The sequence below is a fragment of the Telmatherina bonti genome (assembly GCF_933228915.1).
Source record: "Telmatherina bonti genome assembly, chromosome: 13".
In the NCBI taxonomy this organism is placed as follows: domain Eukaryota; kingdom Metazoa; phylum Chordata; class Actinopteri; order Atheriniformes; family Telmatherinidae; genus Telmatherina; species Telmatherina bonti.
This window is the reverse complement of record NC_136611.1, coordinates 35,336,708-35,361,385: the sequence shown is the minus strand read 5'-3', so window position 1 is coordinate 35,361,385 and position 24,678 is coordinate 35,336,708. Positions and strand designations below refer to the sequence as shown.

General features: G+C 49.1%; 1 protein-coding gene across 2 annotated transcripts in view; it reads right to left on the bottom strand.

Annotated features, from left to right (window-relative positions):
• Positions 1-1,270: 1,270 nt before the first annotated feature.
• The window catches only part of LOC306764073 (hamartin-like), a 42,709-nt gene continuing 19,301 nt past the window's right edge, over positions 1,271-24,678 (bottom strand). Inside the window, exons 3-21 of one of the 2 annotated variants that reach the window (XM_079251098.1) lie at positions 19,699-19,802; positions 19,476-19,628; positions 19,254-19,398; positions 19,023-19,177; positions 13,548-13,621; positions 11,538-11,731; positions 11,394-11,452; positions 9,382-9,493; positions 9,072-9,278; positions 8,725-8,999; positions 8,516-8,652; positions 6,610-6,653; positions 5,281-5,447; positions 5,023-5,205; positions 4,838-4,948; positions 2,770-2,892; positions 2,508-2,695; positions 2,285-2,398; positions 1,271-2,116 (exon numbers count right to left, since the gene is read on the bottom strand). In XM_079251098.1, coding sequence (XP_079107224.1) covers positions 1,672-2,116; positions 2,285-2,398; positions 2,508-2,695; positions 2,770-2,892; positions 4,838-4,948; positions 5,023-5,205; positions 5,281-5,447; positions 6,610-6,653; positions 8,516-8,652; positions 8,725-8,999; positions 9,072-9,278; positions 9,382-9,493; positions 11,394-11,452; positions 11,538-11,731; positions 13,548-13,621; positions 19,023-19,177; positions 19,254-19,398; positions 19,476-19,628; positions 19,699-19,802 — 2,990 coding nt within the window. In that variant the 3' untranslated portion in view covers positions 1,271-1,671. The remainder of the gene's footprint in view (positions 2,117-2,284; positions 2,399-2,507; positions 2,696-2,769; positions 2,893-4,837; positions 4,949-5,022; positions 5,206-5,280; positions 5,448-6,609; positions 6,654-8,515; positions 8,653-8,724; positions 9,000-9,071; positions 9,279-9,381; positions 9,494-11,393; positions 11,453-11,537; positions 11,732-13,547; positions 13,622-19,022; positions 19,178-19,253; positions 19,399-19,475; positions 19,629-19,698; positions 19,803-24,678) is intronic. The other variant, XM_079251099.1, reaches the window with a different exon arrangement.

Here is a 24,678-nt window from a genome sequence, read left to right as displayed (position 1 = left end):
AACTAACATGTTTGATTGTTTATTGATGCTTTTGGATTTATCTGGTCAAATAAATTATTATTGAACCTTGTGAAATGTAATTCCAAATGATCTGCTTTCAGCATTTTGCCAGTTCATTTATTTTGAGCTGAAATAAGGCTGGATACAGATGCTCCACTAATTAATGCTGAGGCCTCCCCACCAAATTTAAATTTTACATTCTCTCTGAGAAGTTGCAGAAAAAGTGGTGGTACTTCATCAATAGCTGGCGATTCACTCAAAATCAGACAAATACTATTAGATCAGTACAACACCTTTGAACATGATGCATTTGTTTTTTATAGTCCTTCAGTTCTTTGCATCTCTGTCAACAGACCACTGAAACATGATGCTTTTATAAATTTTCTTAATTTTTATCAATAAACCTTACCACTTATTATCTTATTATATCAGGTGATTTTAACATACACATAGAACAAACATTTGATTTTATGGTGGCAAAAGTTTTAAATTGACTTAACTGCTTTGATTTTACACTACATGTTACACAACTGACTCACAACAGAGGACACACTCTGGACCTGATCCTCATCTATGGTCCGTCAACTCGTGTGTCCTCTGTCGTCAACTTGGCTGTGCTGGACCACTACAATGTGTTCTTTAATATCACCAGTTTAATTCAGTGGGAGACCTCGATACAAACTGTCAGGAGCGTGTGCAGATTTTATTTAAATCTTGGGTAAATTTCATCCAGTTACCCTAACTGCATCCCATGATTTAGTTGTTGATCATTTTATCCATGAAGTCAAATCAACACTTGATTCTATCTCTCCACTAAAAACAAAGAAGGTGCTGCCTCAGCACATGATTGGCTGGGTAGATGTCATGTGATTGGTTGGGTAAATGTCCGTCGTCTGACTGGCTGGGCAGATGTTCGTCACGTGATTGGCTGGGCAGATGTTCGTCAAGTGATTGGCTGGGTAGATGTCTGTCAAGTGATTGGCTGGGTAGATGTCTGTCAAGTGATTGGCTGGGTAGATGCCTGTCACATGATCGGCTGGGTAATGTCTGTCACGTGATTGGCTGGGTAGATGTCTCACGCGATCAGCTGGGTATTGTCTGTCACGTGATTGGCTGGGTAGATGTCTGTCATGTGGCCGTCATAGACGTAGGAGAAGCATCTCCTTTAGGATTGCGGGAACTTCAGCCTCCATCATCTGGTGTTAAATGATGATTCTGATATGAAGTTTTTAACGTCCTCAAGACACAAATCGGAGACAGAAGCGAAATTTTTATAGATCTTTTATTTCTCATTTTCAGTTTGTCTCTCAGACCTGATCACATTGATCACACACAGGTAACACACACTGATTTCCATGCTGCTGGCGACTCGACCTGGTTCTGTTCATGTCTAATTCATCTGACCAGAACCTAAGAGCAGGTCTGCATGAACCTGGGTGAGGTCACATGACCCGGCTGGTGGAACAGAACCTGTAGAACCTGTTAGTGTTTGGTGCAGCAGCTTGTTTACAATAAAAACTTTTTGGACTGGATTTACAGTTTTATTGGGATTTAAAACACATCTTTGAAATTACCCCCTACTTCCTGCTTGGACTCCACCTCCTCCGTCTGACCACACCCCTTACTTGTCATTTTGACTCCACCCCTTCCTGTGTGACTCCACCCCCTCCATCAGAACTCTGGCAGCGACTCATCGTAGTCCATAATGCCAAAGTGTGTCGTCCTTTGGATAGCTGTAGCCGGGTCTGGGTCCTGACTGGGAGGCTCCATATCAGGACTCCTGGTGAGGAGCGTAACTTCCTCCACCTCCTGACCCAGAGGAAGGTTTTCTAGCTGGGCCTCCTCCTCCTTCTCCTCCTCCTCCTCCTCTTCCTTATCATCCTGCTGCTCCTCCTCTTCTGGGCTCTGATTGGTCATCCCAAACAGATGACGCGCTCGCTGCTCCAGGAAGGAGCCTACGACCGGTGGGGACTCGATGGGAGAGGAGGAGCATGACAGGAGGTGTAGGGGGGAGGTGGAGAGGGCCTCCACTGCTCCATTAATAATACCAACAGAAGAAGAAGAGGGGTGTGGCTTGTCGTTGCCCAGGGAGATGGGGGAGGAGACGCTGTCGGTGCTGAGGGAAACAGATGACATCACATGACATCACAGAGACCAGAACCTGCCTGCTAAGTTGGTTCTGGTCCGTATCTGAGGACAGAACCTCAGACTGGAGGACACAAAGCCGACCATTTCTGGCTGGTTCTGGATCTGAGCAGCGGAACCGTGTCAGATCTGGTCTTACCTGCTGGATGGGTCCAGGTGGATCTGGCTGTACAGGTGCAGCATCTGGGTCTGCAGGTTCTGGGTGATCCTCCTCAGAGCGAGGCAGCGACTCTCTGAGGCCGACAGCTCCGCCCTGCATCACACACAAACAGGGAACCAAACCTCAGTCAGATTCTGCTGACTGGACCCAAGACCACCAGCGTCATCGGAACCACCAGAACAAGGCTGCCCAGGACTCTGACCTGCTGTGGCTCTTGGTGTCCTCCAGGAGTTTCTTCTGATCCAGGATCAGCTGCTCCTTCTTGGCCAGCTGGCTCTCCAGCTCTGCTGCTCTGTGATTGGCTGCTTCCAGCTTCTGTCTCAGCTGGACGTCGCTGTCCTTCAGTCTCTGGAAGTCCTTACCCACGCTGCACTGCAGCATGGCCTCTTCCTGCACCACACAGGTCACACAGTCAGAGTCTGTGGACCGCAGGGCCCAGTTCTGATGCAGGAGCAGGTTCTTACAGTCCAGATGCGGGGGTCTCCTCCGTCCAGCTGTTCCCTCAGAGACCTGTTGGTTTCTCTCAGCAGGACCAGCTGCTGGTCCAGGAGGAAGATCTGCTGCTGGACCTGCTCGCTGCTGCACAGCTGCAACACAGAACCAAGATCTGAGGATAGACCGGACCATCCAGAACCACCAGCAGAACCTCTGCTGGTCCTGATGGACCGGACCATCCAGAACCAGCGGTTTATAGGAAACACTGTCACCAAGGAGAACCGTGGGACTGATCCTCCATGTTGGCAGGAACCGGGTTCTGTTTCCAGCAACAGGACTGCTACTGGTTTTACTGGTTTGTCATAGGAACTCCAGTCACATCCAGTTTATTTTCCTCTTCCTGTAATAAATAAATCTACGTCCAGATATTTTCCTGCAGCTGGAAGCAGACGTAGGAAGTGATTTATTCCTGCATATTTAGACATAAATCCAGAATATCTGAACTTATCGACATGAATCAGACGATGAACAGATAATAGATGTGATCACAGATCAATACTGAATCTAGAAACGTTGAGGATCATGGTGCAGGTTTATTTAGGGATCAGTAGTTTCAGAAACTGACGACAGGTGGAGGAACTTCCAGCAGGTAAACACCTGGAACATCTGGACTCTAGGTCTGGGCGACATGACGATGTATGTTTCATCTGGACGATAGAAAATGTTTCGTTTCATATGAGGCTCTATCGTTTACCACCATAAGCTGCTTTACTGCAGTATTTTACATCAAGACATGCTTTATGGCACGCTGCGATACATAAACATGGAGGAAGACGGTAGAAGACGTGTTTCAGAGGATAATTCACTAAAAGACGACCAGACAACCCAAACTGATGAGCTTGTTCCTTAAAGGGGAAATTTCTGTCTGGATGCAGTTTGGATGTAAAAAGAGCGACGTGGAGCCGACAACAGACTAGCTCACAGTCCCGACAATGGACTCCGACACAACTAACTCATTTCATCCAATCCATTTGATTTATACAACATATTTTATAAATGTAAATGGTTTCCAAAATGCTGCACAAGTAAAAGAAAAACAATGTTACAAAACTAAAATACAAACTATACTAAAATAGCAATAAATACAAGTCATAAATAGGGGTGGGAAAATCGAATCGAAAAATCAAAATTTTTTTGATTTTTTGTTAAAAATTATTTTTTTTCTCAAATAAATATATCTAATCCATTACAAAATTTTTTGAATTTTTCTTGTTTTTATTGATCTTTTAACTTGTCTTTTTGGACATTATAGCAGCAGAATGATGGTGTGTTGTTTTTCCCAATTGAAATCAAGGAAAATGACGAGCAACAAAAAAAAAGTTATCTACTTTTTTTTGTTTTTAAATCTACAAAAATGAGCAATATTGAAGAATTGTGAGAATCACCAGCAATTGTTCATCCCAATTAAAAGTGAATCAACACCCAAAAAATCGGAATCGAATCAAATTGGGACAAAAGCATATCGTCACAGCTCTACAAGTAAGCCTAAAAGCAGTCATAATAATAAAATCAAATAAAATTAAATTAAAAAAGACAGAAGACCACATAACTACATTTTATCACCTGCAGGAATCAGGATAAAGAACACAGAATAAAGAATAGAGTCAACCAGCAAAAGCAGCTTCAAGTGGAAGAGAAAGCTCAGAATATACTCCAAACGCTGCAGCAGGTATTTACCTGTGGAATGTCATACGGCCATAGTTCCCCCAGATGGAAGGAGATCACTACTGCTGTTGCCTAGCAACATCTGATACATAACTGATGACCGACACAACATTACACAGTTTTATATGGTTATGTATCGTTATGGGATGTAAGAGGAGCTGAATCGGGACATGAGGTTTTGGTCGTAACGCCCAGACCTACTGTAAACCTGAACGGACTTCATTCGTCAGCAGGTTGAAGGATCAAAGTTATTGATCAAAGTTTCTGCATCCGATCACTTCCTGTCAGCTGATCCATGTCAGGACGTTTCTCTGTGGCGTGTTGGGAACAGACGCTCGTTTTCTGCTCAGTAGAAGAAGAAGTTTCTCTCACCTTGAGTGACAGCTGGGTCAGCTGGTGCTCAGCATTATACGCCTTGTTGTTGGCTTTCTGAAGCTCCGCCTCCAGCTCTCTGAGCCGGCTCTGACTCTCCTGCAGCTCGCTCTGAAACAGCCAATCAGAGCAGAGATGAAGCAGCTGTCGTCCAGGTGGGCGGGGGTTTCGGACCGTCGCCGTACCTGCAGTCTCTGGATGACTCGGGTGTCGTCCTGCTGACGCTGCAGCAGCCGCCGGACGTCTTCGTGCAGCTGCTCGCTCTGTTTCGTCATGTCCTGCTGGAGGACGGCGTAGCGTCCCTGTTCTCTGTCCAGACTCAACTTCAGGCAGCGGATTTCCTCGTCCAGGACGCTCAGCTGCGACTTCTGTCCGCATGGAAACAGAACGGCTGAAAAACAGTTGGGTGGGGCAGTAATGGTCATGGCTTATGTGCTGGTTACCATGGCAACATTGTGCTCCTCCAGCGCAGTGGCGTTGATGACTCTACGCAGCAGGCGGCGGTTTCTGACAGCGTGCTGCTGCCGCTTGAAGCGCTCATACTGCAGCTGGCTGTGGACCAGAAGCAGCTGGCTCCTGAGGGACTGAAGCTCCTCCCCCTGGGCGGGGCCTGACGCAGAGACAGAAGCATGACTCAGCAAAAACCGTCACTGACAGACCCGACTCCAACGGTCACCATGGTAACGTGGAGGTTTGATCCGGATTGGTCCAGACGAGGATCTTCAGTTCTGAGTTCTTCAGAATAAAAGTCTCCAGACTGGCAGGAGGATCCAGATTCATGTCCACGCAAAGAACTGGTTTAGAGGATCCTCCAAGGGACGGATCCTCACCAGAACCTGGACCTGAACGGGTCCGATGGAGGGACGGATCCACACCAGAACCTGGACCTGAACGGGTCCGATGGAGGGACGGATCCACACCAGAACCTGGACCTGAAGGGGTCCGATGGAGGGACGGATCCACACCAGAACCTGGACCTGAACGGGTCCGATGGAGGGACGGATCCACACCAGAACCTGGACCTGAACGGGTCAGATGGAAGGACGGATCCACACCAGAAACTGGACTTGAATGGGTCTGATGGAGGGATGGATCCTCTGCAGAACCTGAAACTGGACGGGTCCGATGGAGGGATGCATCCTGACCAGAACCTGGACCTGAACGGGTCCGATGGAGGGATGCATCCTGACCAGAACCTGGACCTGAACGGGTCCGATGGAGGGACGGATCCTCACCAGAACCTGGACCTTCCCAGGTCTGACGTTCTTGAAGGATCCTGGAGAACGGTTCCTGGAGTCCGACCCTCTGGAGACCCAGTTTCTCCAGCGGGTCAGACTGAGATGAAGAACAGAACCACTCAGACGAGATCTGTTGAACTGGACAGACTGGTTCTGTCAAACTGGACAGACTGGTTCTGACTGGACTGTTTGCACAGACATGGTGATGATTCCTGTTGCCATGGAGACAAAGATGCCGTAAGGCGTGGACGTGCGGCTGTGAGTGAAACGAGCAGAAGCAGCATCACAGCCGGTCTCACACCGCCATCTAGTGGCTGCAGACTGGTCAGTACTGACAGGACACAACTGGGACCAGACCACATGCTGGATCTGGATCCAGAACCGCAGCGTTAAGCTAAGTCAGATGAAGACTTTCAGCACCGTGAACACACACGTAGTGGATCAACTGGTCCGGTTTCAGCGGTCCACATCATGTTAATGAGTTAGATGAGTGTTAGTTTCCGGTACCTTTGCTTCTCATGCTGTGATGTTTACCTCCAGTCTGACTCCGGTCCAGCAGCTTACTTCCTGCAGACAACCTGCCGAGAAGCAGACGGATGGACGTTACCCGTAGCAACAACATTTCCAAGCCTTCCACGTTCTGTTTGCAGCAGCACAGTTTCATCTTCACGAGTTGCATCAGAGCAGGAAACCAGGAAAAGTTGGACACGTCTGCTGTCCACGCTGAAAGGTGTCCTTCTGCACGCCCAGCGCATCAACAGTTACAGGCCGCGTTTCTGATCCCGCCAAAATAAAACACATCATGTATACAGGATCCAGTTCCTGACTGGTTCTTCCAGACTGCAGAAACGTTTCCATGTTCTTAGTATCTGTTGGACCGGGAGCAGGTCCAATAACCTCCTCATTCCCACCAGGTTGCCAGTAGAACACCTGATCACCGTCTGGAGGCAGCGAAGACGTGAATTCATCTGAAACTGGCGGGTGATGGACGATAAGCAGCTCAGAGACGTCATTAACAGTCGAGTTGTTCTGCAGGAAAACAGGAGCTGTCTGTTAAACAGCTAAAGAGAAGAAAGTCAGAAACACGGATCTCTCCTCTGAGGAGGAGAATAAATACGTTTAGTAAAGACCAGTAAAAACTACGACCAGTAAAACCAGTCACTGTAAAACCAGATCAGAGGAAGTAAAAAACAGTAGGAGGAAAAAGTCAAACTATAAGAAACAGAAATCTGATTAAAACTTCTGCTGAAGAATAAACCGTCTTCGTAAACCTCCAGAACCGGGACACGGGTCCAGGGATGGGCTCCTCCCGGGACAGCCCCCAGTAAGTACCAGACCCTGGTCCAGAGCATCACGACTCGGTCCAGACCTCCAGGTCCTGGTAGGAAGACTCAAACCCGGGTTAAAAAGGGAACAGGTAGCAGGAACCAAGCTGGTCCTTGACCTCTGATCCTAGACCTGATGGCCGAACTGGAAACTCCAGACCCAGCTAAAATCCCCCAGTCAGCTGACCGGACCTCCTCTTTATCTGGGTGTCTCCTTTGAGGGACAAATGTCCAAACCGTGACACAAAAGACAAAGCTAAGAACAGTCAGTAAAAGCACAAAGTCCAGATTGTCTCCATGGAAACGAGACAAACAAATTCCACAAACACAGTAAAAGTCATTTGTCTGCACACAGCGGCAGTTTTATGTCGAATTTAGTCCTGAGACCGTTACAAGACCACTTTCCTTGTGGTTCGTCCCTTTATGAGCACTGAAAACAGCTGCTTCCACATCTGGATCGTCCACTAGACCCGGTCAGACTGCGGACTTTGATCAGCTGAGAGGTCCACCAGAGCCGGGCTGGAAGATTAATCATTTAATCTCAGTACGATCTGGGTTTCCATCGATCATAAAACTAAAAGGGTGTGATTATTTTTCTCTCTGCAGTTTCCTCTCCTGCTGTCTTCAGCTGCTAATCGAGCGTCTCTGGCGTTGCAGCGCTGTGCTGTAAACTCCTCCCACAGCCGCTTTGCTTTCATTCAGACACTGTTGCCAACTTGGAGACTTTCTCGCTAAATCTGGAGACTTTTTTTGTTAAAAGCGACAAATCTAGCAGCTTTTACTGGAGTTATTAGAACCTTTTCTGGTGTTTTGGCGACTGACTTGAAGGCACATATTGTTCTGCAGTTACTGTAAGGAAGGAGCAGCGGGAGCCTCTCCCGTCCTAAAGCACTCCCAGGCGGCCAGTCTCAGTCGGCTCCGGCTGCAGGTCCATGTAGAATAACTGCAGTAGGTTGTGGAAGTTCACCTAAACATAGTTTATACCATTGTCAGTGACAACTGGCGGCATTATTTTCCTATACATAGTTCGGCCAGTTAAACACTGTAATATCCCTCCGTTACGGGGCGTTACCATGGCAACGCGTTAAAACGGAGGAACTGGTTTCTGCTCTCACCTCCAGCTGAGGTGTTGGTGGGCATCGTGTCCGTGGACGATCATCTGGTCCAAGGCCTTCAGGGGCGAGATGGAGGCGTGGTCTTCCTCTCCATCCTCATGGCTCTGCTGCTCGCCAGCAGCTCTCTGCATCGCCTCCTGCAGGAGAAAAGGAGCTGCTGCAGCCTGACCAGCAGTTTAAAACCACTTCATCCACCTGAGTCCGCTCACCTGCGTCTTCCTCCCCAGAAACAGCATGGCGGCTCGGGGCACAGCCAGCTCAAACAGGGACTCGTATAGAGGGGCGGGGCTTCTGTCAGAGAGGGAGGGGCCTTCCTCCTCAGGTGTGTGGGAGGAGGAGGGATGTGGGTGGTGACAGGGTGAAACGGAGCAGGCAGAGGGAAGCCATGAGGGGGTTTCATCACGTCTGGGGGTGGAGGTGAGGAGGAGGTGCTGAGAGGAGGAGGAGGTGGGGGGAGGTGGCAGGGACTCCTCAGGTTCAGCATCTGCAGACAAACAGATGTTTACAAGCAGCTGTCTGCATGACATCACCCAGGTCAGTCAGCTGACCCGCTCACCTGCACCCTCATTGTTGTTGATGACATCACTCGTCTGCTGCTGCACCGTGATTGGCTGCTGCTTTACCTGTGTGGACAGACAGGTAGACGCCTCCTGCTGCTGTTTCACCATGGAAACCTCCACCTGTACATCCACCTGTGGCCCAGGTATTACCTGGCTGTCTGCAGACGGTGGAGCTACAGAGGGCAGCGAGGGACATTTCACACCTAGACACACACAGTTGTGTTAATCTGTGGACACACACACACACACACACACACACACACACACACACACACACACACCAGTCATAAAAGTGGAACACCTCACCTGAGACAGAGGTGCACCTGCTGAGTGGAGGAGTGGGGCCCGAACCCGCAGGTTCAGGAGGAGGCGTCGATAAACCACACTGGGAGGAGGGGCTCCATGACACGTCATCAATCTGTGATACACACAGTCACACATACACACACACACAGACAGGTGTTACCTGCATGTAGGTGGTGTTACCTGCCTGTAGGTGGTGTTACCTGTATGCAGGTGGTGTTACCTGCGTGTAGGCGGTGTTACCTATGTGTAGGTGGTGTTACCTGGATGTAGGCGGTGTTACCTGTGTGTAGGCGGTGTTACCTGGATGTAGGCGGTGTTACCTGCATGTAGGTGGTGTTACCTGTATGTAGGTGGTGTTACCTGGATGTAGGCGGTGTTACCTGTGTGTAGGCGGTGTTACCTGTGTGTAGGCGGTGTTACCTGCATGTAGGTGGTGTTACCTGTATGTAGGTGGTGTTACCTGTGTGTGATACACACAGTCACACATACACACACACACAGACAGGTGTTACCTGCATGTAGGTGGTGTTACCTGCCTGTAGGTGGTGTTACCTGTATGCAGGTGGTGTTACCTGCATGTAGGCGGTGTTACCTGCGTGTAGGTGGTGTTACCTGCATGTAGGTGGTGTTACCTGTATGTAGGCGGTGTTACCTGTGTGTAGGCGGTGTTACCTGTGTGTAGGCGGTGTTACCTGCATGTAGGTGGTGTTACCTGTATGTAGGCGGTGTTACCTGTGTGTAGGCGGTGTTACCTGTGTGTAGGCGGTGTTACCTGCATGTAGGTGGTGTTACCTGTATGTAGGTGGTGTTACCTGTGTGTAGGTGGTGTTACCTGTGTGTAGGTGGTGTTACCTGTGTGTAGGTGGTGTTACCTGTATGCAGGTGGTGTTACCTGTGTGTAGGTGGTGTTACCTGCATGTAGGTGGTGTTACCTGTATGTAGGTGGTGTTACCTGTGTGTAGGTGGTGTTACCTGTACGTAGGTGGTGTTACCTGTATGTAGGTGGTGTTACCTGTGTGTAGGTGGTGTTACCTGCGTGTAGGTGGTGTTACCTGTATGTAGGTGGTGTTACCTGTGTGTAGGTGGTGTTACCTGGATGTAGGTGGTGTTACCTGGATGTAGGTGGTGTTACCTGTGTGTAGGTGGTGTTACCTGTATGTAGGTGGTGTTACCTGTATGTAGGTGGTGTTACCTGTGTGTAGGTGGTGTTACCTGCATGTAGGTGGTGTTACATGCGTGTATGTGGTGTTACATGCGTGTATGTGGTGTTACCTGTATGTAGGTGGTGTTACCTGTGTGTAGGTGGTGTTACCTGCGTGTAGGTGGTGTTACCTGCATGTAGGTGGTGTTACCTGGATGTAGATGGTGTTACCTGTGTGTAGGTGGTGTTACCTGTATGTAGGTGGTGTTACCTGCGTGTAGGTGGTGTTACCTGCATGTAGGTGGTGTTACCTGTATGTAGGTGGTGTTACCTGCGTGTAGGTGGTGTTACCTGCATGTAGGTGGTGTTACCTGCATGTAGGTGGTGTTACCTGGATGTAGGTGGTGTTACCTGCATGTAGGTGGTGTTACCTGGATGTAGGTGGTGTTACCTGTGTGTAGGTGGTGTTACCTGTATGTAGGTGGTGTTACCTGCATGTAGGTGGTGTTACCTGCGTGTAGATGGTGTTACCTGCGTGTAGGTGGTGTTACCTGCGTGTAGGTGGTGTTACCTGCATGTAGGTGGTGTTACCTGCATGTATATGGTGTTACCTGCGTGTAGGTGGTGTTACCTGTGTGTAAGTGGTGTTACCTGTATGTAGGCGGTGTTACCTGCATGTAGGTGGTGTTACCTGCATGTAAGTGGTGTTACCTGTGTGTAGGTGGTGTTACCTGCATGTAGGTGGTGTTACCTGCATGTAGGTGGTGTTACCTGTATGTAGGCGGTGTTACCTGCATGTAGGTGGTGTTACCTGCATGTAGGCAGTGTTACCTGCATGTAAGTGGTGTTACCTGTATGTAGGTGGTGTTACCTGTGTGCAGGTGGTGTTGGTTGTCAGCTGATGTGCACATCTGGACAGTGAGGAACTTCCTGTCAACACACAAACATCTGTTCCGTTTGTTTACTTTGAACATCAAAGTAAATCAATAACTTTGTTTACTTTGTTGGGACGGACCTGCGCTGCCGAGCGAATCTGGGAGGTGAGGGGTGGAGGTGATATCCAGCTGCAGAAGTGGGAAGAACGCTGATGGAGGTCTGGACGCGACGGAAGAGGAGGAGTAAATGTCCTCTTCACAAGAGGACTCCAGCGGATCCAGAGACAGTCTGGAGCACTCGATGACGATGTCATGGACTTCATAACACCTCCACCTGAGAAGAAGGGGGGGGGTCAGCACCAACACACTGGGCTGAATTCAATTCAACTTTATTCTAAACAATGTCGTCTCAGGTCACTTTGGGGTGCGTTCCCATCAGGACAGTCCACTAGACTTGGTCCGACTGAGGACTCAGCTGTAGGGGGGGGTATCCATGCGGACCGAGATCGTGTTCACGCTGCACTTCGGTCAAACCAGTCAAACCATTAGAATAATATCTCCCCATTCCCACCAGAGGTGCCGCTGCACTAGTATTTAGCAGAAGAGAGGACCAGACCCGTTTGAAGAAGAAAACTCTGTTTCCTCCACCTGCCAGTTAAACATGGAGACCAAACTCTGGCTGTTTTGGGTTTTTATTGTGTCTTATGCAAGTATCCTGCAGAAATCCACTGCAACAATGGACGCAGTATGAACACCAGACGAGGCAGAGGACCCTTAACGCCATCGCTATGGATTTACCCACAATGCAATGCTATGCCACATGCAGGAAGGGACTTTTCTAGTCCACTTCCTGCATGTGGTCCACTTGAAACAGACCCAGACCTGTGTTTGTAGAGTCCGCTTCTTTGGTCCGAATCAGAATTCGTTTGGTGCGTTCACATTTCCCCAAACGAAGCGACTTTCCGAGGAAACAGGATTCGGATTTGGATCAAAAAGGCTGATGTGAACGTGCTCTTACTGACACACAGATTAAAACCAGTTCATAATAAACGGCCAAGCTGATAGAAACCAACAGACTGCATCAACCCTCCATCCTGAGCTGCACGAGCCTTCCCGGCTCAGGGAGGGCAGCCTTCTGCCTCTACTGGTTGGGGTGGAGACGACAGGAAAGACAGACCAACCACAGCTTTTATCCCACGGATGATGAGGGGACGGGCTGGAACACCTGGATGCAGGTTTTACATCTGGATGCAACTCGTACAGATGTCCTCCAGCAGGTTGGGATGTTTGTTCTTCTCTGAATGAGTTCTTATGGAGCTGCTACTGGTTTTACACTGGAACTCCAGTCACATCCAGCTTATTTTCCTCTTCCTGTAATAAATAAATCTACGTCCAGATATTTTCCTGCAGCTGGAAGCAGACGTAGGAAGTGATTTATTCCTGCATATTTAGACATAAATCCAGAATATCTGAACTTATCGACGTGAATCAGACGATGAACAGATAATAGATGTGATCACAGATCAATACTGAATCTAGAAACGTTGAGGATCATGGTGCAGGTTTATTTAGGGATCAGCAATTAGGAAACTAAAGACAGGTGGAAAAACTTCCAGCAGGTAAACACCTGGAACATCTGGCAACAGGTGAATGACGTTCATTCAGCAGCAGGTTGGAGGATCAAAGTTAATGATCAGAGTTTCTGCATCCAATCACTTCCTGTCAGCTGATCCATGTCAGGATGTTTCTCTCTGGCATGTTTTTAACATTTCCCCCAACATGGCCGACGGAGCCGCGGTGCATTAACCATACGAAGCTCGCCAGCCCCACGTTGCTGACGGTGTTCCTCAGGAATCGACCCACCGCTACTCCACCAGCTGGACTGTACTTGGGCAGAAGACACATTTCTAATCTTTACCAATCATTCAGGTTTTTCTCCTCTGACTCAGATCCCACACCTAAAAAAGGACCGATAGGGATGTAATGATGCTGTTTCCATAGCAACTCACACCACTGCTGCCAGACGGAAGTCAGGGCATCAGCAGGAAAGTCTGAGGAAAACATCTGAACAAGCTCTTTTCCATGTCTGGGTGTTTCATCAGGTGTGAACAGCTTCAGGTCTGGTTCTGTGGTGGACAGGGTGCACTCACCTAGACGGGTCCAGTTCGTAGTCCGGAGTCCCTGTAACCAGTTCTGGGTGAACCCGAACATGTTCCAACATTGGCTGAAAGATGAGATGAGGGACAACCATCAACACTGCAGTTTTTACACTTATTCATCTTGTAGAACAGGGATCCCCAATTCCGGTCCTCGAGGGCCGGAATACTGCAGGTAAAAGATGTTCCCCACAACAACATTCCTGACTCAAATGGACGGGTCAGTACCGGACTTCTGCAGAACTTGACGACAAGCCGAGGAAATCACTTTGATTTGAATCAGGTGTGTTTCAGTTGGGAAACATTCAATACCTGCAGGATTCCTGTCTACGAGGACCGGATTTAGAGATCCCTGATGTTCTTCTGGTTACATGACAGGAAATAAAGGCTGGGCGAAATCATGTGATGAATCACGAACACATGGAGCAGAACTCTGGACCTGGACCAGGAAGCTGGATTTCCTCCAATGGAGACAACTTCAGGGTTTCCTGTACAAAAACACTGATTCATTCTTCTTACACCTTCCAGAACCACCTCCTGGAAGGTGTCCAGGTCCAGAATGATATCAGAATCAGTGTTTACAGACCTTCAGCACCTCCTGGAAGGTGTCCAGGTCCAGAAGGATCACAGAATCAGTGTTTACAGACCATCACTACCTCCTGGAAGGTGTCCAGGTCCAGAATGATATCAGAATCAGTGTTTACAGACCTTCACTACCTCCTGGAAGGTGTCCAGGTCCAGAATGATATCAGAATCAGTGTTTACAGACCTTCAGCACCTCCTGGAAGGTGTCCAGGTCCAGAACCATCTCAGAATCAGTGTTTACAGACCTTCACTACCTCCTGGAAGTTGTCCAGGTCCAGAATGATATCAGAATCAGTGTTTACAGACCTTCACTACCTCCTGGAAGGTGTCCAGGTCCAGAATGATATCAGAATCAGTGTTTACAGACCTTCACTACCTCCTGGAAGGTGTCCAGGTCCAGAATGATATCAGAATCAGTGTTTACAGACCTTCACTACCTCCTGGAAGGTGTCCAGGTCCAGAATGATATCAGAATCAGTGTTTACAGACCTTCAGCACCTCCTGGAAGGTGTCCAGGTCCAGAATGATATCAGAATCAGTGTTTACAGACCTTCAGCACCTCCTGGAAGGTGTCCAGGTCCAGAAGGATCACAGAATCAGTGTTTACAGACCATCACTACCTCCTGGAAGGTGTCCAGGTCCAGAAGGATCACAGAATCAGTGTTTACAGACCATCACTACCTCCTGGAAGGTGTCCAGGTCCAGAAGGATCACAGAATCAGTGTTTACAGACCATCACTACCTCCTGGAAGGTGTCCAGGTCCAGAACCATCTCAGAATCAGTGTTTACAGACCTTCAGCACCTCCTGGAAGGTGTCCAGGTCCAGAACCATCTCAGAATCAGTGTTTACAGACCTTCAGCACCTCCTGGAAGGTGTCCAGGTCCAGAACCATCTCAGAATCAGTGTTTACAGACCTTCACTACCTCCTGGAAGGTGTCCAGGTCCAGAACCATCTCAGAATCAGTGTTTACAGACCTTCAGCACCTCCTGGAAGGTGTCCAGGTCCAGAACCATCTCAGAATCAGTGTTTACAGACCTTCACTACCTCCTGGAAGGTGTCCAGGTCCAGAACCATCTCAGAATCAATGTTTACAGACCTTCAGCACCTCCTGGAAGGTGTCCAGGTCCAGAAGGATCACAGAATCAGTGTTTACAGACCATCACTACCTCCTGGAAGGTGTCCAGGTCCAGAAGGATCACAGAATCAGTGTTTACAGACCATCACTACCTCCTGGAAGGTGTCCAGGTCCAGAACGATATCAGAATCAGTGTTTACAGACCTTCAGCACCTCCTGGAAGTTGTCCAGGTCCAGAATGATATCAGAATCAGTGTTTACAGACCTTCACTACCTCCTGGAAGGTGTCCAGGTCCAGAATGATGTCAGAATCAGTGTTTACAGACCTTCACTACCTCCTGGAAGGTGTCCAGGTCCAGAACAATCTCAGAATCAGTGTTTACAGACCTTCACTACCTCCTGGAAGGTGTCCAGGTCCAGAACCATCTCAGAATCAGTTTTTATCCCCCTTTTTAACAAGTCTTTTATTATCAATGACCTGATGTTAGATAAAAAAGTTGATTGCTTATTTTCAACTGGAACATGGTACAGATGCACCAGTTATTCTCACTGAGACCTCACCACCAAAATTTAATTTTTTATTCTCCTTTAGAAGTAACAAGAAAGGTGGTGGTACTGCATCAACAACAAATAGTCTCCTAAATAATAGACAAATACTTTTAGATCAGTACACCACCTTTGAGGATCTCGCTTTTGTTTTTAACAGTCCCCCAATCCTCTGTATCACTGTTTACAGACCACCCAAACATGATGCTGCTTTTATCAGTGAATTTTCCAAACTTTTATCAGCAATACATGCCGCCCACAATCTTATCATCATATCTGGTGATTTTAACATACACATGGACAATCCCTCTGATTCAATGACAAAAGGGTTTTTAAGTCTATTAGATTGTTTTAACTTTACACAACATAGTAAACAGCCGACTCACAACCGAGGACATGCATTGGATTTAATTATTAGTTATGGCTTGTCAGTTAGTGTGTCCTCTGTTGTGGATTTAGCCATATCGGACCACTACTGTGTGTTTTTTGACGTCACCAGTTTTAACCAGCAGGGGGCCCCGTGAGAACCATTAGGAAACGATGTATTACTTCTGAAGTGGCTGAGAATTTTATTGAAATTTTATACCAAACATCTTCTGAGAACTTACCTGCTTCCTGCGATTCAGTTGTTGATCAGTTTAATAATAGACTAAAATCAGCAATTGATACAGCAGCTTCACTTGTATTAAAAACCAAATTGAAGCCACCGTGGAGAACTGAAGAAAAAAAAGAGCTGAAACAAAACTGCAGGAGAGCAGAAAGACGATGGAGAAAAACTAAACTTGTAGTGCACTATGAAATCCTGTGTGATCACCTAAAAATCTATAATAACACAATAAAAAAGGCAAGAACTGATCACTTCTCATAACTCATAACTGTCAACAAAAGTAATCCAAAGTTCCTTTTTAAAACCATTGATATTTAATAAACACTGGTTTTGATAAGTCCTCCATGCAACCATCACAAACAGCATGTGAGGACTTTGCAGACCACTTCAGAAGTAAGATCAATGCTATCAGATCCAGTCTTTTATCTAAATGCAGTGTTGATTTGAACAGATCTGAAGCATTGTTTTTACCTGAGGAGAAGCTGGAGAGTTTTGTCCTGGTTGATACAAAGATGCTTGGTCGAGTTTTCTCCCAGCTGAACCCAACAACCTGCCTTTTAGACCCCATTCCCACATCACTGTTCAAGACATTTGATGGCTTCTTTGAGTCTGAGTTTTTACTGATAATAAATTCCTCTCTTCAGACAGGTGTCTTCCCCACCGCCTTTGAAACAGCGGTGGTGAAGCCCCTTCTGAAGAAGAGTAATCTGGATCCCAACATTCTTGATAACTACAGACCTGTATCCAACTTGCCGTTTCTTATCAAAATGATAGAAAAAGTTGTTTTTATTCAGCTAAATGAGTTTTTAAACAGGAATAATATCTTAGAAAAGTCAGTCTGGTTTTTAGGACAAACCACAGTACTGAGACGGCCCTTTTAAAGATTGTGAACGATCTAAGAGGCAATCTGGATGCACACAAACTTTCTGTCCTGGTGCTGCTGGATCTCAGTGCCGCTTTAGATACAGTAGACCACCAGATTTTATTAAACAGACTAAGATGTCTGTTGGGCCTCTCAGGTACTGTTTTAAAATGGTTTTACTCCTATCTCACAGATCAACAGTTTTTTATAAGTATGGATACATGCTCCTCAAAGACCCATAAAATAAAATGTGGGGTTCCCCAAGGATCAATTTTAGGCCCATTACTTTTTAACCTGTATATGTTGCCACTTGGGGACATCATCAGGAGACACGGCATTGATTTCCATAGCTATGCTGATGATACACAGCTTTACATCGCTGTGTCTCCTGATGACCTGGAGCCAGTTAACACCCTTTTAAACTGTATTTTAGATATAAAGTCATGGATGGCAGAGAACTTCTTCCAGCTCAACCAGGACAAGACTGAAGTTTTAATCATCGGTCCTGAAGAGATGAGAGAGATCATTTCATGCAAACTGCAGAGTTTTAAATCCTCCCTGTGTGTACGAAATCTGGGTGTTATTTTTGACTCTGAGCTGAATTTTTTTCCACATATTAGACATGTTACAAGACAGGATTTTATCATCTTAAAAACATCGCCAGAGTCCGCCCTTTTCTCTCTCTTGCCAGCACGGAGGTACTAATGCATGCTTTTATTTCTAGTAGACTAGACTACTGTAATGCCCTGCTCTCTGGTCTTCCCAAAAAGAGTATTTCTAGTTTACAACTAATGCAGAACTCGGCGGCACGAGTTCTGACAAGGACCAGGGGGCGGGAACACATTACACCAGTTTTAAAGTCGCTGCACTGGCTCCCCGTGCAATTCAGGATTGATTTTAAGGTTCTTTTAGTGGTTTATAAATGTCTTAATGGTCTTGGGCCTTCTTATTTATCTGACCTGTTTTTAAAGTATGAGCCCTCGCGGACCCTGAGGTCCTCAGGTACCGGCCTTTTAGTTCTTCCTAAAGTTCGTACCAAAACATATGGCGAGGCCACATTTCAGTATTACGGGCCTCGCCTATGGAACAGCCTGCCTGAGGGCCTCAGGGCTGCAGACTGTTGATGTTTTTACAAAAAAGCTCAAGACCTTTTTAGTTTAGCTTTTAACTGAGTTTTAACATTCTTATATTAGCCCATATTTATTCTTCTTTTTAGTTAATTTGATTTATTTATATATTTTATATATTTATTTACATATTATGAATTTTATTATTTTTTTAATGGATTTTATTTTTGTTTTCACTCCAGCTCTCTCCTCATTGGGGTCCTCTTCACCAAGGGCTGCCCCTGCTCTGACTGCATGGGTGTTGCTGTGGGGGCTGTCCCTGTCTGGTGGGTCGGGATCCGGCGCTGCAGCCTTACAGTTGTGGCGTGGGTCCTGTCTGCCCGGACCCGGGTGGACCCCATGGTGGTGGCCCCCATGGTGATGGCCTGGGTGGTCTTGGTTGGGGGTAGCCCTTTGTGTAGAGGCTCCCTGAGAATATTGTTTCCTTATCTGGTGCACATCTGGTACAAATGCACCTGGCCATTCATCTTCTTTTAACTGTTATAGGGCTAATAGGGCATGGGTGAGGGTGGTTGTGGGTGGGTGAAAGGGGACTCTGAGTGTATGTGTGTGTGTGTTTTATCTATTTTGATGTAAATTGTTTTATAATGTAATGCACTTTGTATTGTTATTAAGCATGAAAAGTACTATACAAATAAAGTTTGATTTGATTTGATTTACGGACCTTCACCACCTCCTGGAAGGTGTCCAGGTTCTCCTTCATGCTGTAATGCAGCCTCAGGTAGGAGATGAAGTTGCAGGGAAACATCCCGTACAGACGGTGGAACAGAGAGTACACACCTGCCTGAAGATGGACCAGGTAGACCACCGACACATGACCTGGAGGAACAATGAGCAGCCAATCAGAACTGAGATCTGTGATTGATTGTTTGGTCTAACACAAACTACATGGTACCGGGGTTCTTGTAGCTCCAGGATGCCAGGCGCCCGAACACGTCGAAGAAGTCATAAATGTGTTGTTTCCCAGCCTGTGGAATCATGGGTAGGAGAGTGATGAGGACCAGGACTCCGGTGATCAGGAAGACCACATCACTGTCAGTCTGAAAACAATCAAGAGATCAATAACAGTGACTGACATAAGATTGGAGTCCGGTGTGCATCTGGATCATGGTCGTACCTTGAGGCAGCGCAACAGGGCGGGCAGCAGCAGAGACTGGCTGATGTGATGAACCCACGGCGGCTGTTTCCTGATCAGGTGACCCAGCAGAGTCACAGCAGCCAGTCTGGATCCTGGTCTGCTCAGAGCCTCATTCAGCCTCTCCAGCAGGACCTGACCAGGGGTCCAACGAGATTCAGAACCACATACACCAACACCTGAACATCTGCCGCACCCTGCTCACCTTGTGATGAGGCTCCCTGATGGAGGAGAGGAGGAGCACCGCCTGGGAGGAGGAGGACTCCACGTAGTACTCCACCAGAGAGGACAGGAGCACGCCTCCTCTGTCTACAAGGAGAAGCTCAGGTCAGACCGAGGTGGAGGGGACAGGTGGAGACATGCAGGGACAGGTGGAGACATGGTGGAGACATGCAGGGACAGGTGGAGACATGCAGGGACAGGTGGAGACATGGTGGAGACATGCAGGGACAGGTGGAGACATGCAGGGACAGGTGGAGACATGGTGGAGACATGAAGGGACAAGTAGAGACATGATGGAGACATGGTGGAGACATGCAGGGACAGGTGGAGACATGCAGGGACAGGTAGAGACATGATGGAGACATGCTGGAGACATGCAGGGACAGGTGGAGACATGCAGGGACAGGTGTAGACATGGTGGAGACATGCAGGGACAGGTGGAGACATGCAGGGACAGGTGGAGACATGGTGGAAACATGGTGGAGACATGAAGGGACAGGTAGAGACATGATGGAGACATGGTGGAGACATGCAGGGACAGGTGGAGACATGCAGGGACAGGTAGAGACATGATGGAGACATGCTGGAGACATGCAGGGAAAGGTGGAGACATGCAGGGACAGGTAGAGACATGATGGAGACATGGTGGAGACATGCAGGGACAGGTGGAGACATGCAGGGACAGGTGTAGACATGGTGGAGACATGCAGGGACAGGTGGAGACATGCAGGGACAGGTAGAGACATGGTGGAGACATGCAGGGACAGGTGGAGACATGCAGGGACAGGTAGAGACATGATGGAGACATGGTGGAGACATGCAGGGACAGGTGGAGACATGCAGGGACAGGTGGAGACATGGTGGAAACATGCAGGGACAGGTGTAGACATGCAGGGACAGGTGTAGACATGGTGGAGACATGCAGGGACAGGTGGAGACATGGTGGAGACATGCAGGGACAGGTGGAGACATGCAGGGACAGGTGGAGACATGCAGGGACAGGTGTAGACATGGTGGAGACATGCAGGGACAGGTGGAGACATGGTGGAGACATGCAGGGACAGGTGGAGACATGCAGGGACAGGTGTAGACATGGTGGAAACATGCAGGGACAGGTGGAGACATGATGGAGACAGGTGTAGACATGGTGGAGACATGCAGGGACAGGTGTAGACATGGAGACATGCAGGGACAGGTGGAGACATGGTGGAAACATGCAGGGACAGGTGGAGACATGGTGGAGACATGCAGGGACAGGTGGAGACATGGTGGAGACATGCAGGGACAGGTGGAGACATGGTGGAGACATGCAGGGACAGGTAGAGACATGGTGGAGACATGCAGGGACAGGTAGAGACATGATGGAGACAGGTGTAGACATGGTGGAGACATGCAGGGACAGGTGTAGACATGGTGGAGACATGCAGGGACAGGTGGAGACATGGTGGAAACATGCAGGGACAGGTGGAGACATGCAGGGACAGGTGGAGACATGGTGGAGACATGCAGGGACAGGTGGAGACATGGTGGAAACATGGAGGGACAGGTGTAGACATGGTGGAGACATGCAGGGACAGGTGGAGACATGCAGGGACAGGTGGAGACATGGTGGAAACATGAAGGGACAGGTGTAGACATGGTGGAGACATGCAGGGACAGGTGGAGACATGGTGGAGACATGCAGGGACAGGTGGAGACATGCAGGGACAGGTGGAGACATGGTGGAGACATGCAGGGACAGGTGGACACATGGTGGAAACATGCAGGGACAGGTGTAGACATGGTGGAGACATGCAGGGACAGGTGGAGACATGGTGGAGACATGCAGGGACAGGTGGAGACATGCAGGGACAGGTGGAGACATGGTGGAAACATGCAGGGACAGGTGGAGACATGGTGGAAACATGCAGGGACAGGTGTAGACATGGTGGAGACATGCAGGGACAGGTGGAGACATGAAGGGACAGGTGTAGACATGGTGGAGACATGCAGGGACAGGTGTAGACATGGTGGAAACATGCAGGGACAGGTGGAGACATGGTGGAGACATGCAGGGACAGGTGGAGACATGAAGGGACAGGTGTAGACATGGTGGAGACATGCAGGGACAGGTGGACACATGGTGGAAACATGCAGGGACAGGTGTAGACATGGTGGAGACATGCAGGGACAGGTGGAGACATGGTGGAGACATGCAGGGACAGGTGGAGACATGCAGGGACAGGTGGAGACATGGTGGAAACATGCAGGGACAGGTGGAGACATGGTGGAGACATGCAGGGACAGGTGTAGACATGGTGGAGACATGCAGGGACAGGTGGAGACATGCAGGGACAGGTGTAGACATGGTGGAGACATGCAGGGACAGGTGGAGACATGGTGGAAACATGCAGGGACAGGTAGAGACATGATGGAGACATGCAGGGACAGGTGTAGACATGGTGGAGACATGCAGGGACAGGTGGAGACATGCAGGGACAGGTGTAGACATGGTGGGGACAGGTGGAGACATGGTGGAGACATGCAGGGACAGGTGGAGACATGGTGGAAACATACAGGGACAGGTGGAGACATGGTGGAAACATGCAGGGACAGGTGGAGACATGGTGGAAACATGCAGGGACAGGTGGAGACATGGTGGAGACATGCAGGGACAGGTGGAGACATGGTGGAGACATGCAGGGACAGGTGGAGACATGCAGGGACAGGTGGAGACATGGTGGAGACATGCAGGGACAGGTGGAGACATGGTGGAAACATGCAGGGACAGGTAGAGACATGATGGAGACATGCAGGGACAGGTGTAGACATGGTGGAGACATGCAGGGACAGGAGGAGACATGCAGGGACAGGTGTAGACATGGTGGGGACAGGTGGAGACATGGTGGAGACATGCAGGGACAGGTGGAGACATGGTGGAAACATACAGGGACAGGTGGAGACATGGTGGAAACATGCAGGGACAGGTGGAGACATGGTGGAAACATGCAGGGACAGGTGGAGACATGGTGGAGACATGCAGGGACAGGTGGAGACATGCAGGGACAGGTGGAGACATGGTGGAGACATGCAGGGACAGGTGTAGACATGGTGGGGACAGGTGGAGACATGGTGGAAACATGCAGGGACAGGTGGAGACATGGTGGAAACATGCAGGGACAGGTGGAGACATGCAGGGACAGGTGTAGACATGGTGGAGACATGCAGGGACAGGTGGAGACATGGTGGAGACATGCAGGGACAGGTGGAGACATGCAGGGACAGGTGGAGACATGGTGGAGACATGCAGGGACAGGTAGAGACATGGTGGAGACATGCAGGGACAGGTGGAGACATGCAGGGACAGGTGGAGACATGGTGGAAACATGCAGGGACAGGTGGAGACATGGTGGAAACATGCAGGGACAGGTGGAGACATGGTGGAGACATGCAGGGACAGGTGGAGACATGCAGGGACAGGTGGAGACATGGTGGAGACATGCAGGGACAGGTGGAGACATGGTGGAGACATGCAGGGACAGGTGTAGACATGGTGGAGACATGCGGGGACAGGTGTAGACATGGTGGAGACATGCAGAGACAGGTGTAGACATGGTGGAGACATGCAGGGACAGGTGTAGACATGGTGGAGACATGCGGGGACCGGCGTAGACATGGTGGAGACATGCAGGGACAGGTGTAGACATGGTGGAGACATGCAGGGACAGGTGGAGACATGGTGGAGACATGCAGGGACAGGTGGAGACATGCAGGGACAGGTGGAGACATGGTGGAGACATGCAGGGACAGGTGGAGACATGGTGGAAACATGCAGGGACAGGTAGAGACATGATGGAGACATGCAGGGACAGGTGTAGACATGGTGGAGACATGCAGGGACAGGAGGAGACATGCAGGGACAGGTGTAGACATGGTGGGGACAGGTGGAGACATGGTGGAGACATGCAGGTACAGGTGGAGACATGGTGGAAACATACAGGGACAGGTGGAGACATGGTGGAAACATGCAGGGACAGGTGGAGACATGGTGGAGACATGCGGGGACCGGCGTAGACATGGTGGAGACATGCAGGGACAGGTGTAGACATGGTGGAGACATGCAGGGACAGGTGGAGACATGGTGGAGACATGCAGGGACAGGTGGAGACATGCAGGGACAGGTGGAGACATGGTGGAGACATGCAGGGACAGGTGGAGACATGGTGGAAACATGCAGGGACAGGTAGAGACATGATGGAGACATGCAGGGACAGGTGTAGACATGGTGGAGACATGCAGGGACAGGAGGAGACATGGTGGAGACATGCAGGGACAGGTGGGGACATGGTGGAGACATGCAGGGACAGGTAGAGACATGATGGAGACATGCAGGGACAGGTGTAGACATGGTGGAGACATGCAGGGACAGGAGGAGACATGCAGGGACAGGTGTAGACATGGTGGGGACAGGTGGAGACATGGTGGAGACATGCAGGTACAGGTGGAGACATGGTGGAAACATACAGGGACAGGTGGAGACATGGTGGAAACATGCAGGGACAGGTGGAGACATGGTGGAAACATGCAGGGACAGGTGGAGACATGCAGGGACAGGTGGAGACATGGTGGAGACATGCAGGGACAGGTGGAGACATGCAGGGACAGGTGGAGACATGGTGGAGACATGCAGGGACAGGTGTAGACATGGTGGGGACAGGTGGAGACATGGTGGAAACATGCAGGGACAGGTGGAGACATGGTGGAAACATGCAGGGACAGGTGGAGACATGCAGGGACAGGTGGAGACATGGTGGAGACATGCAGGGACAGGTGGAGACATGGTGGAGACATGCAGGGACAGGTGGAGACATGCAGGGACAGGTGGAGACATGGTGGAGACATGCAGGGACAGGTAGAGACATGGTGGAGACATGCAGGGACAGGTGGAGACATGCAGGGACAGGTGGAGACATGGTGGAAACAA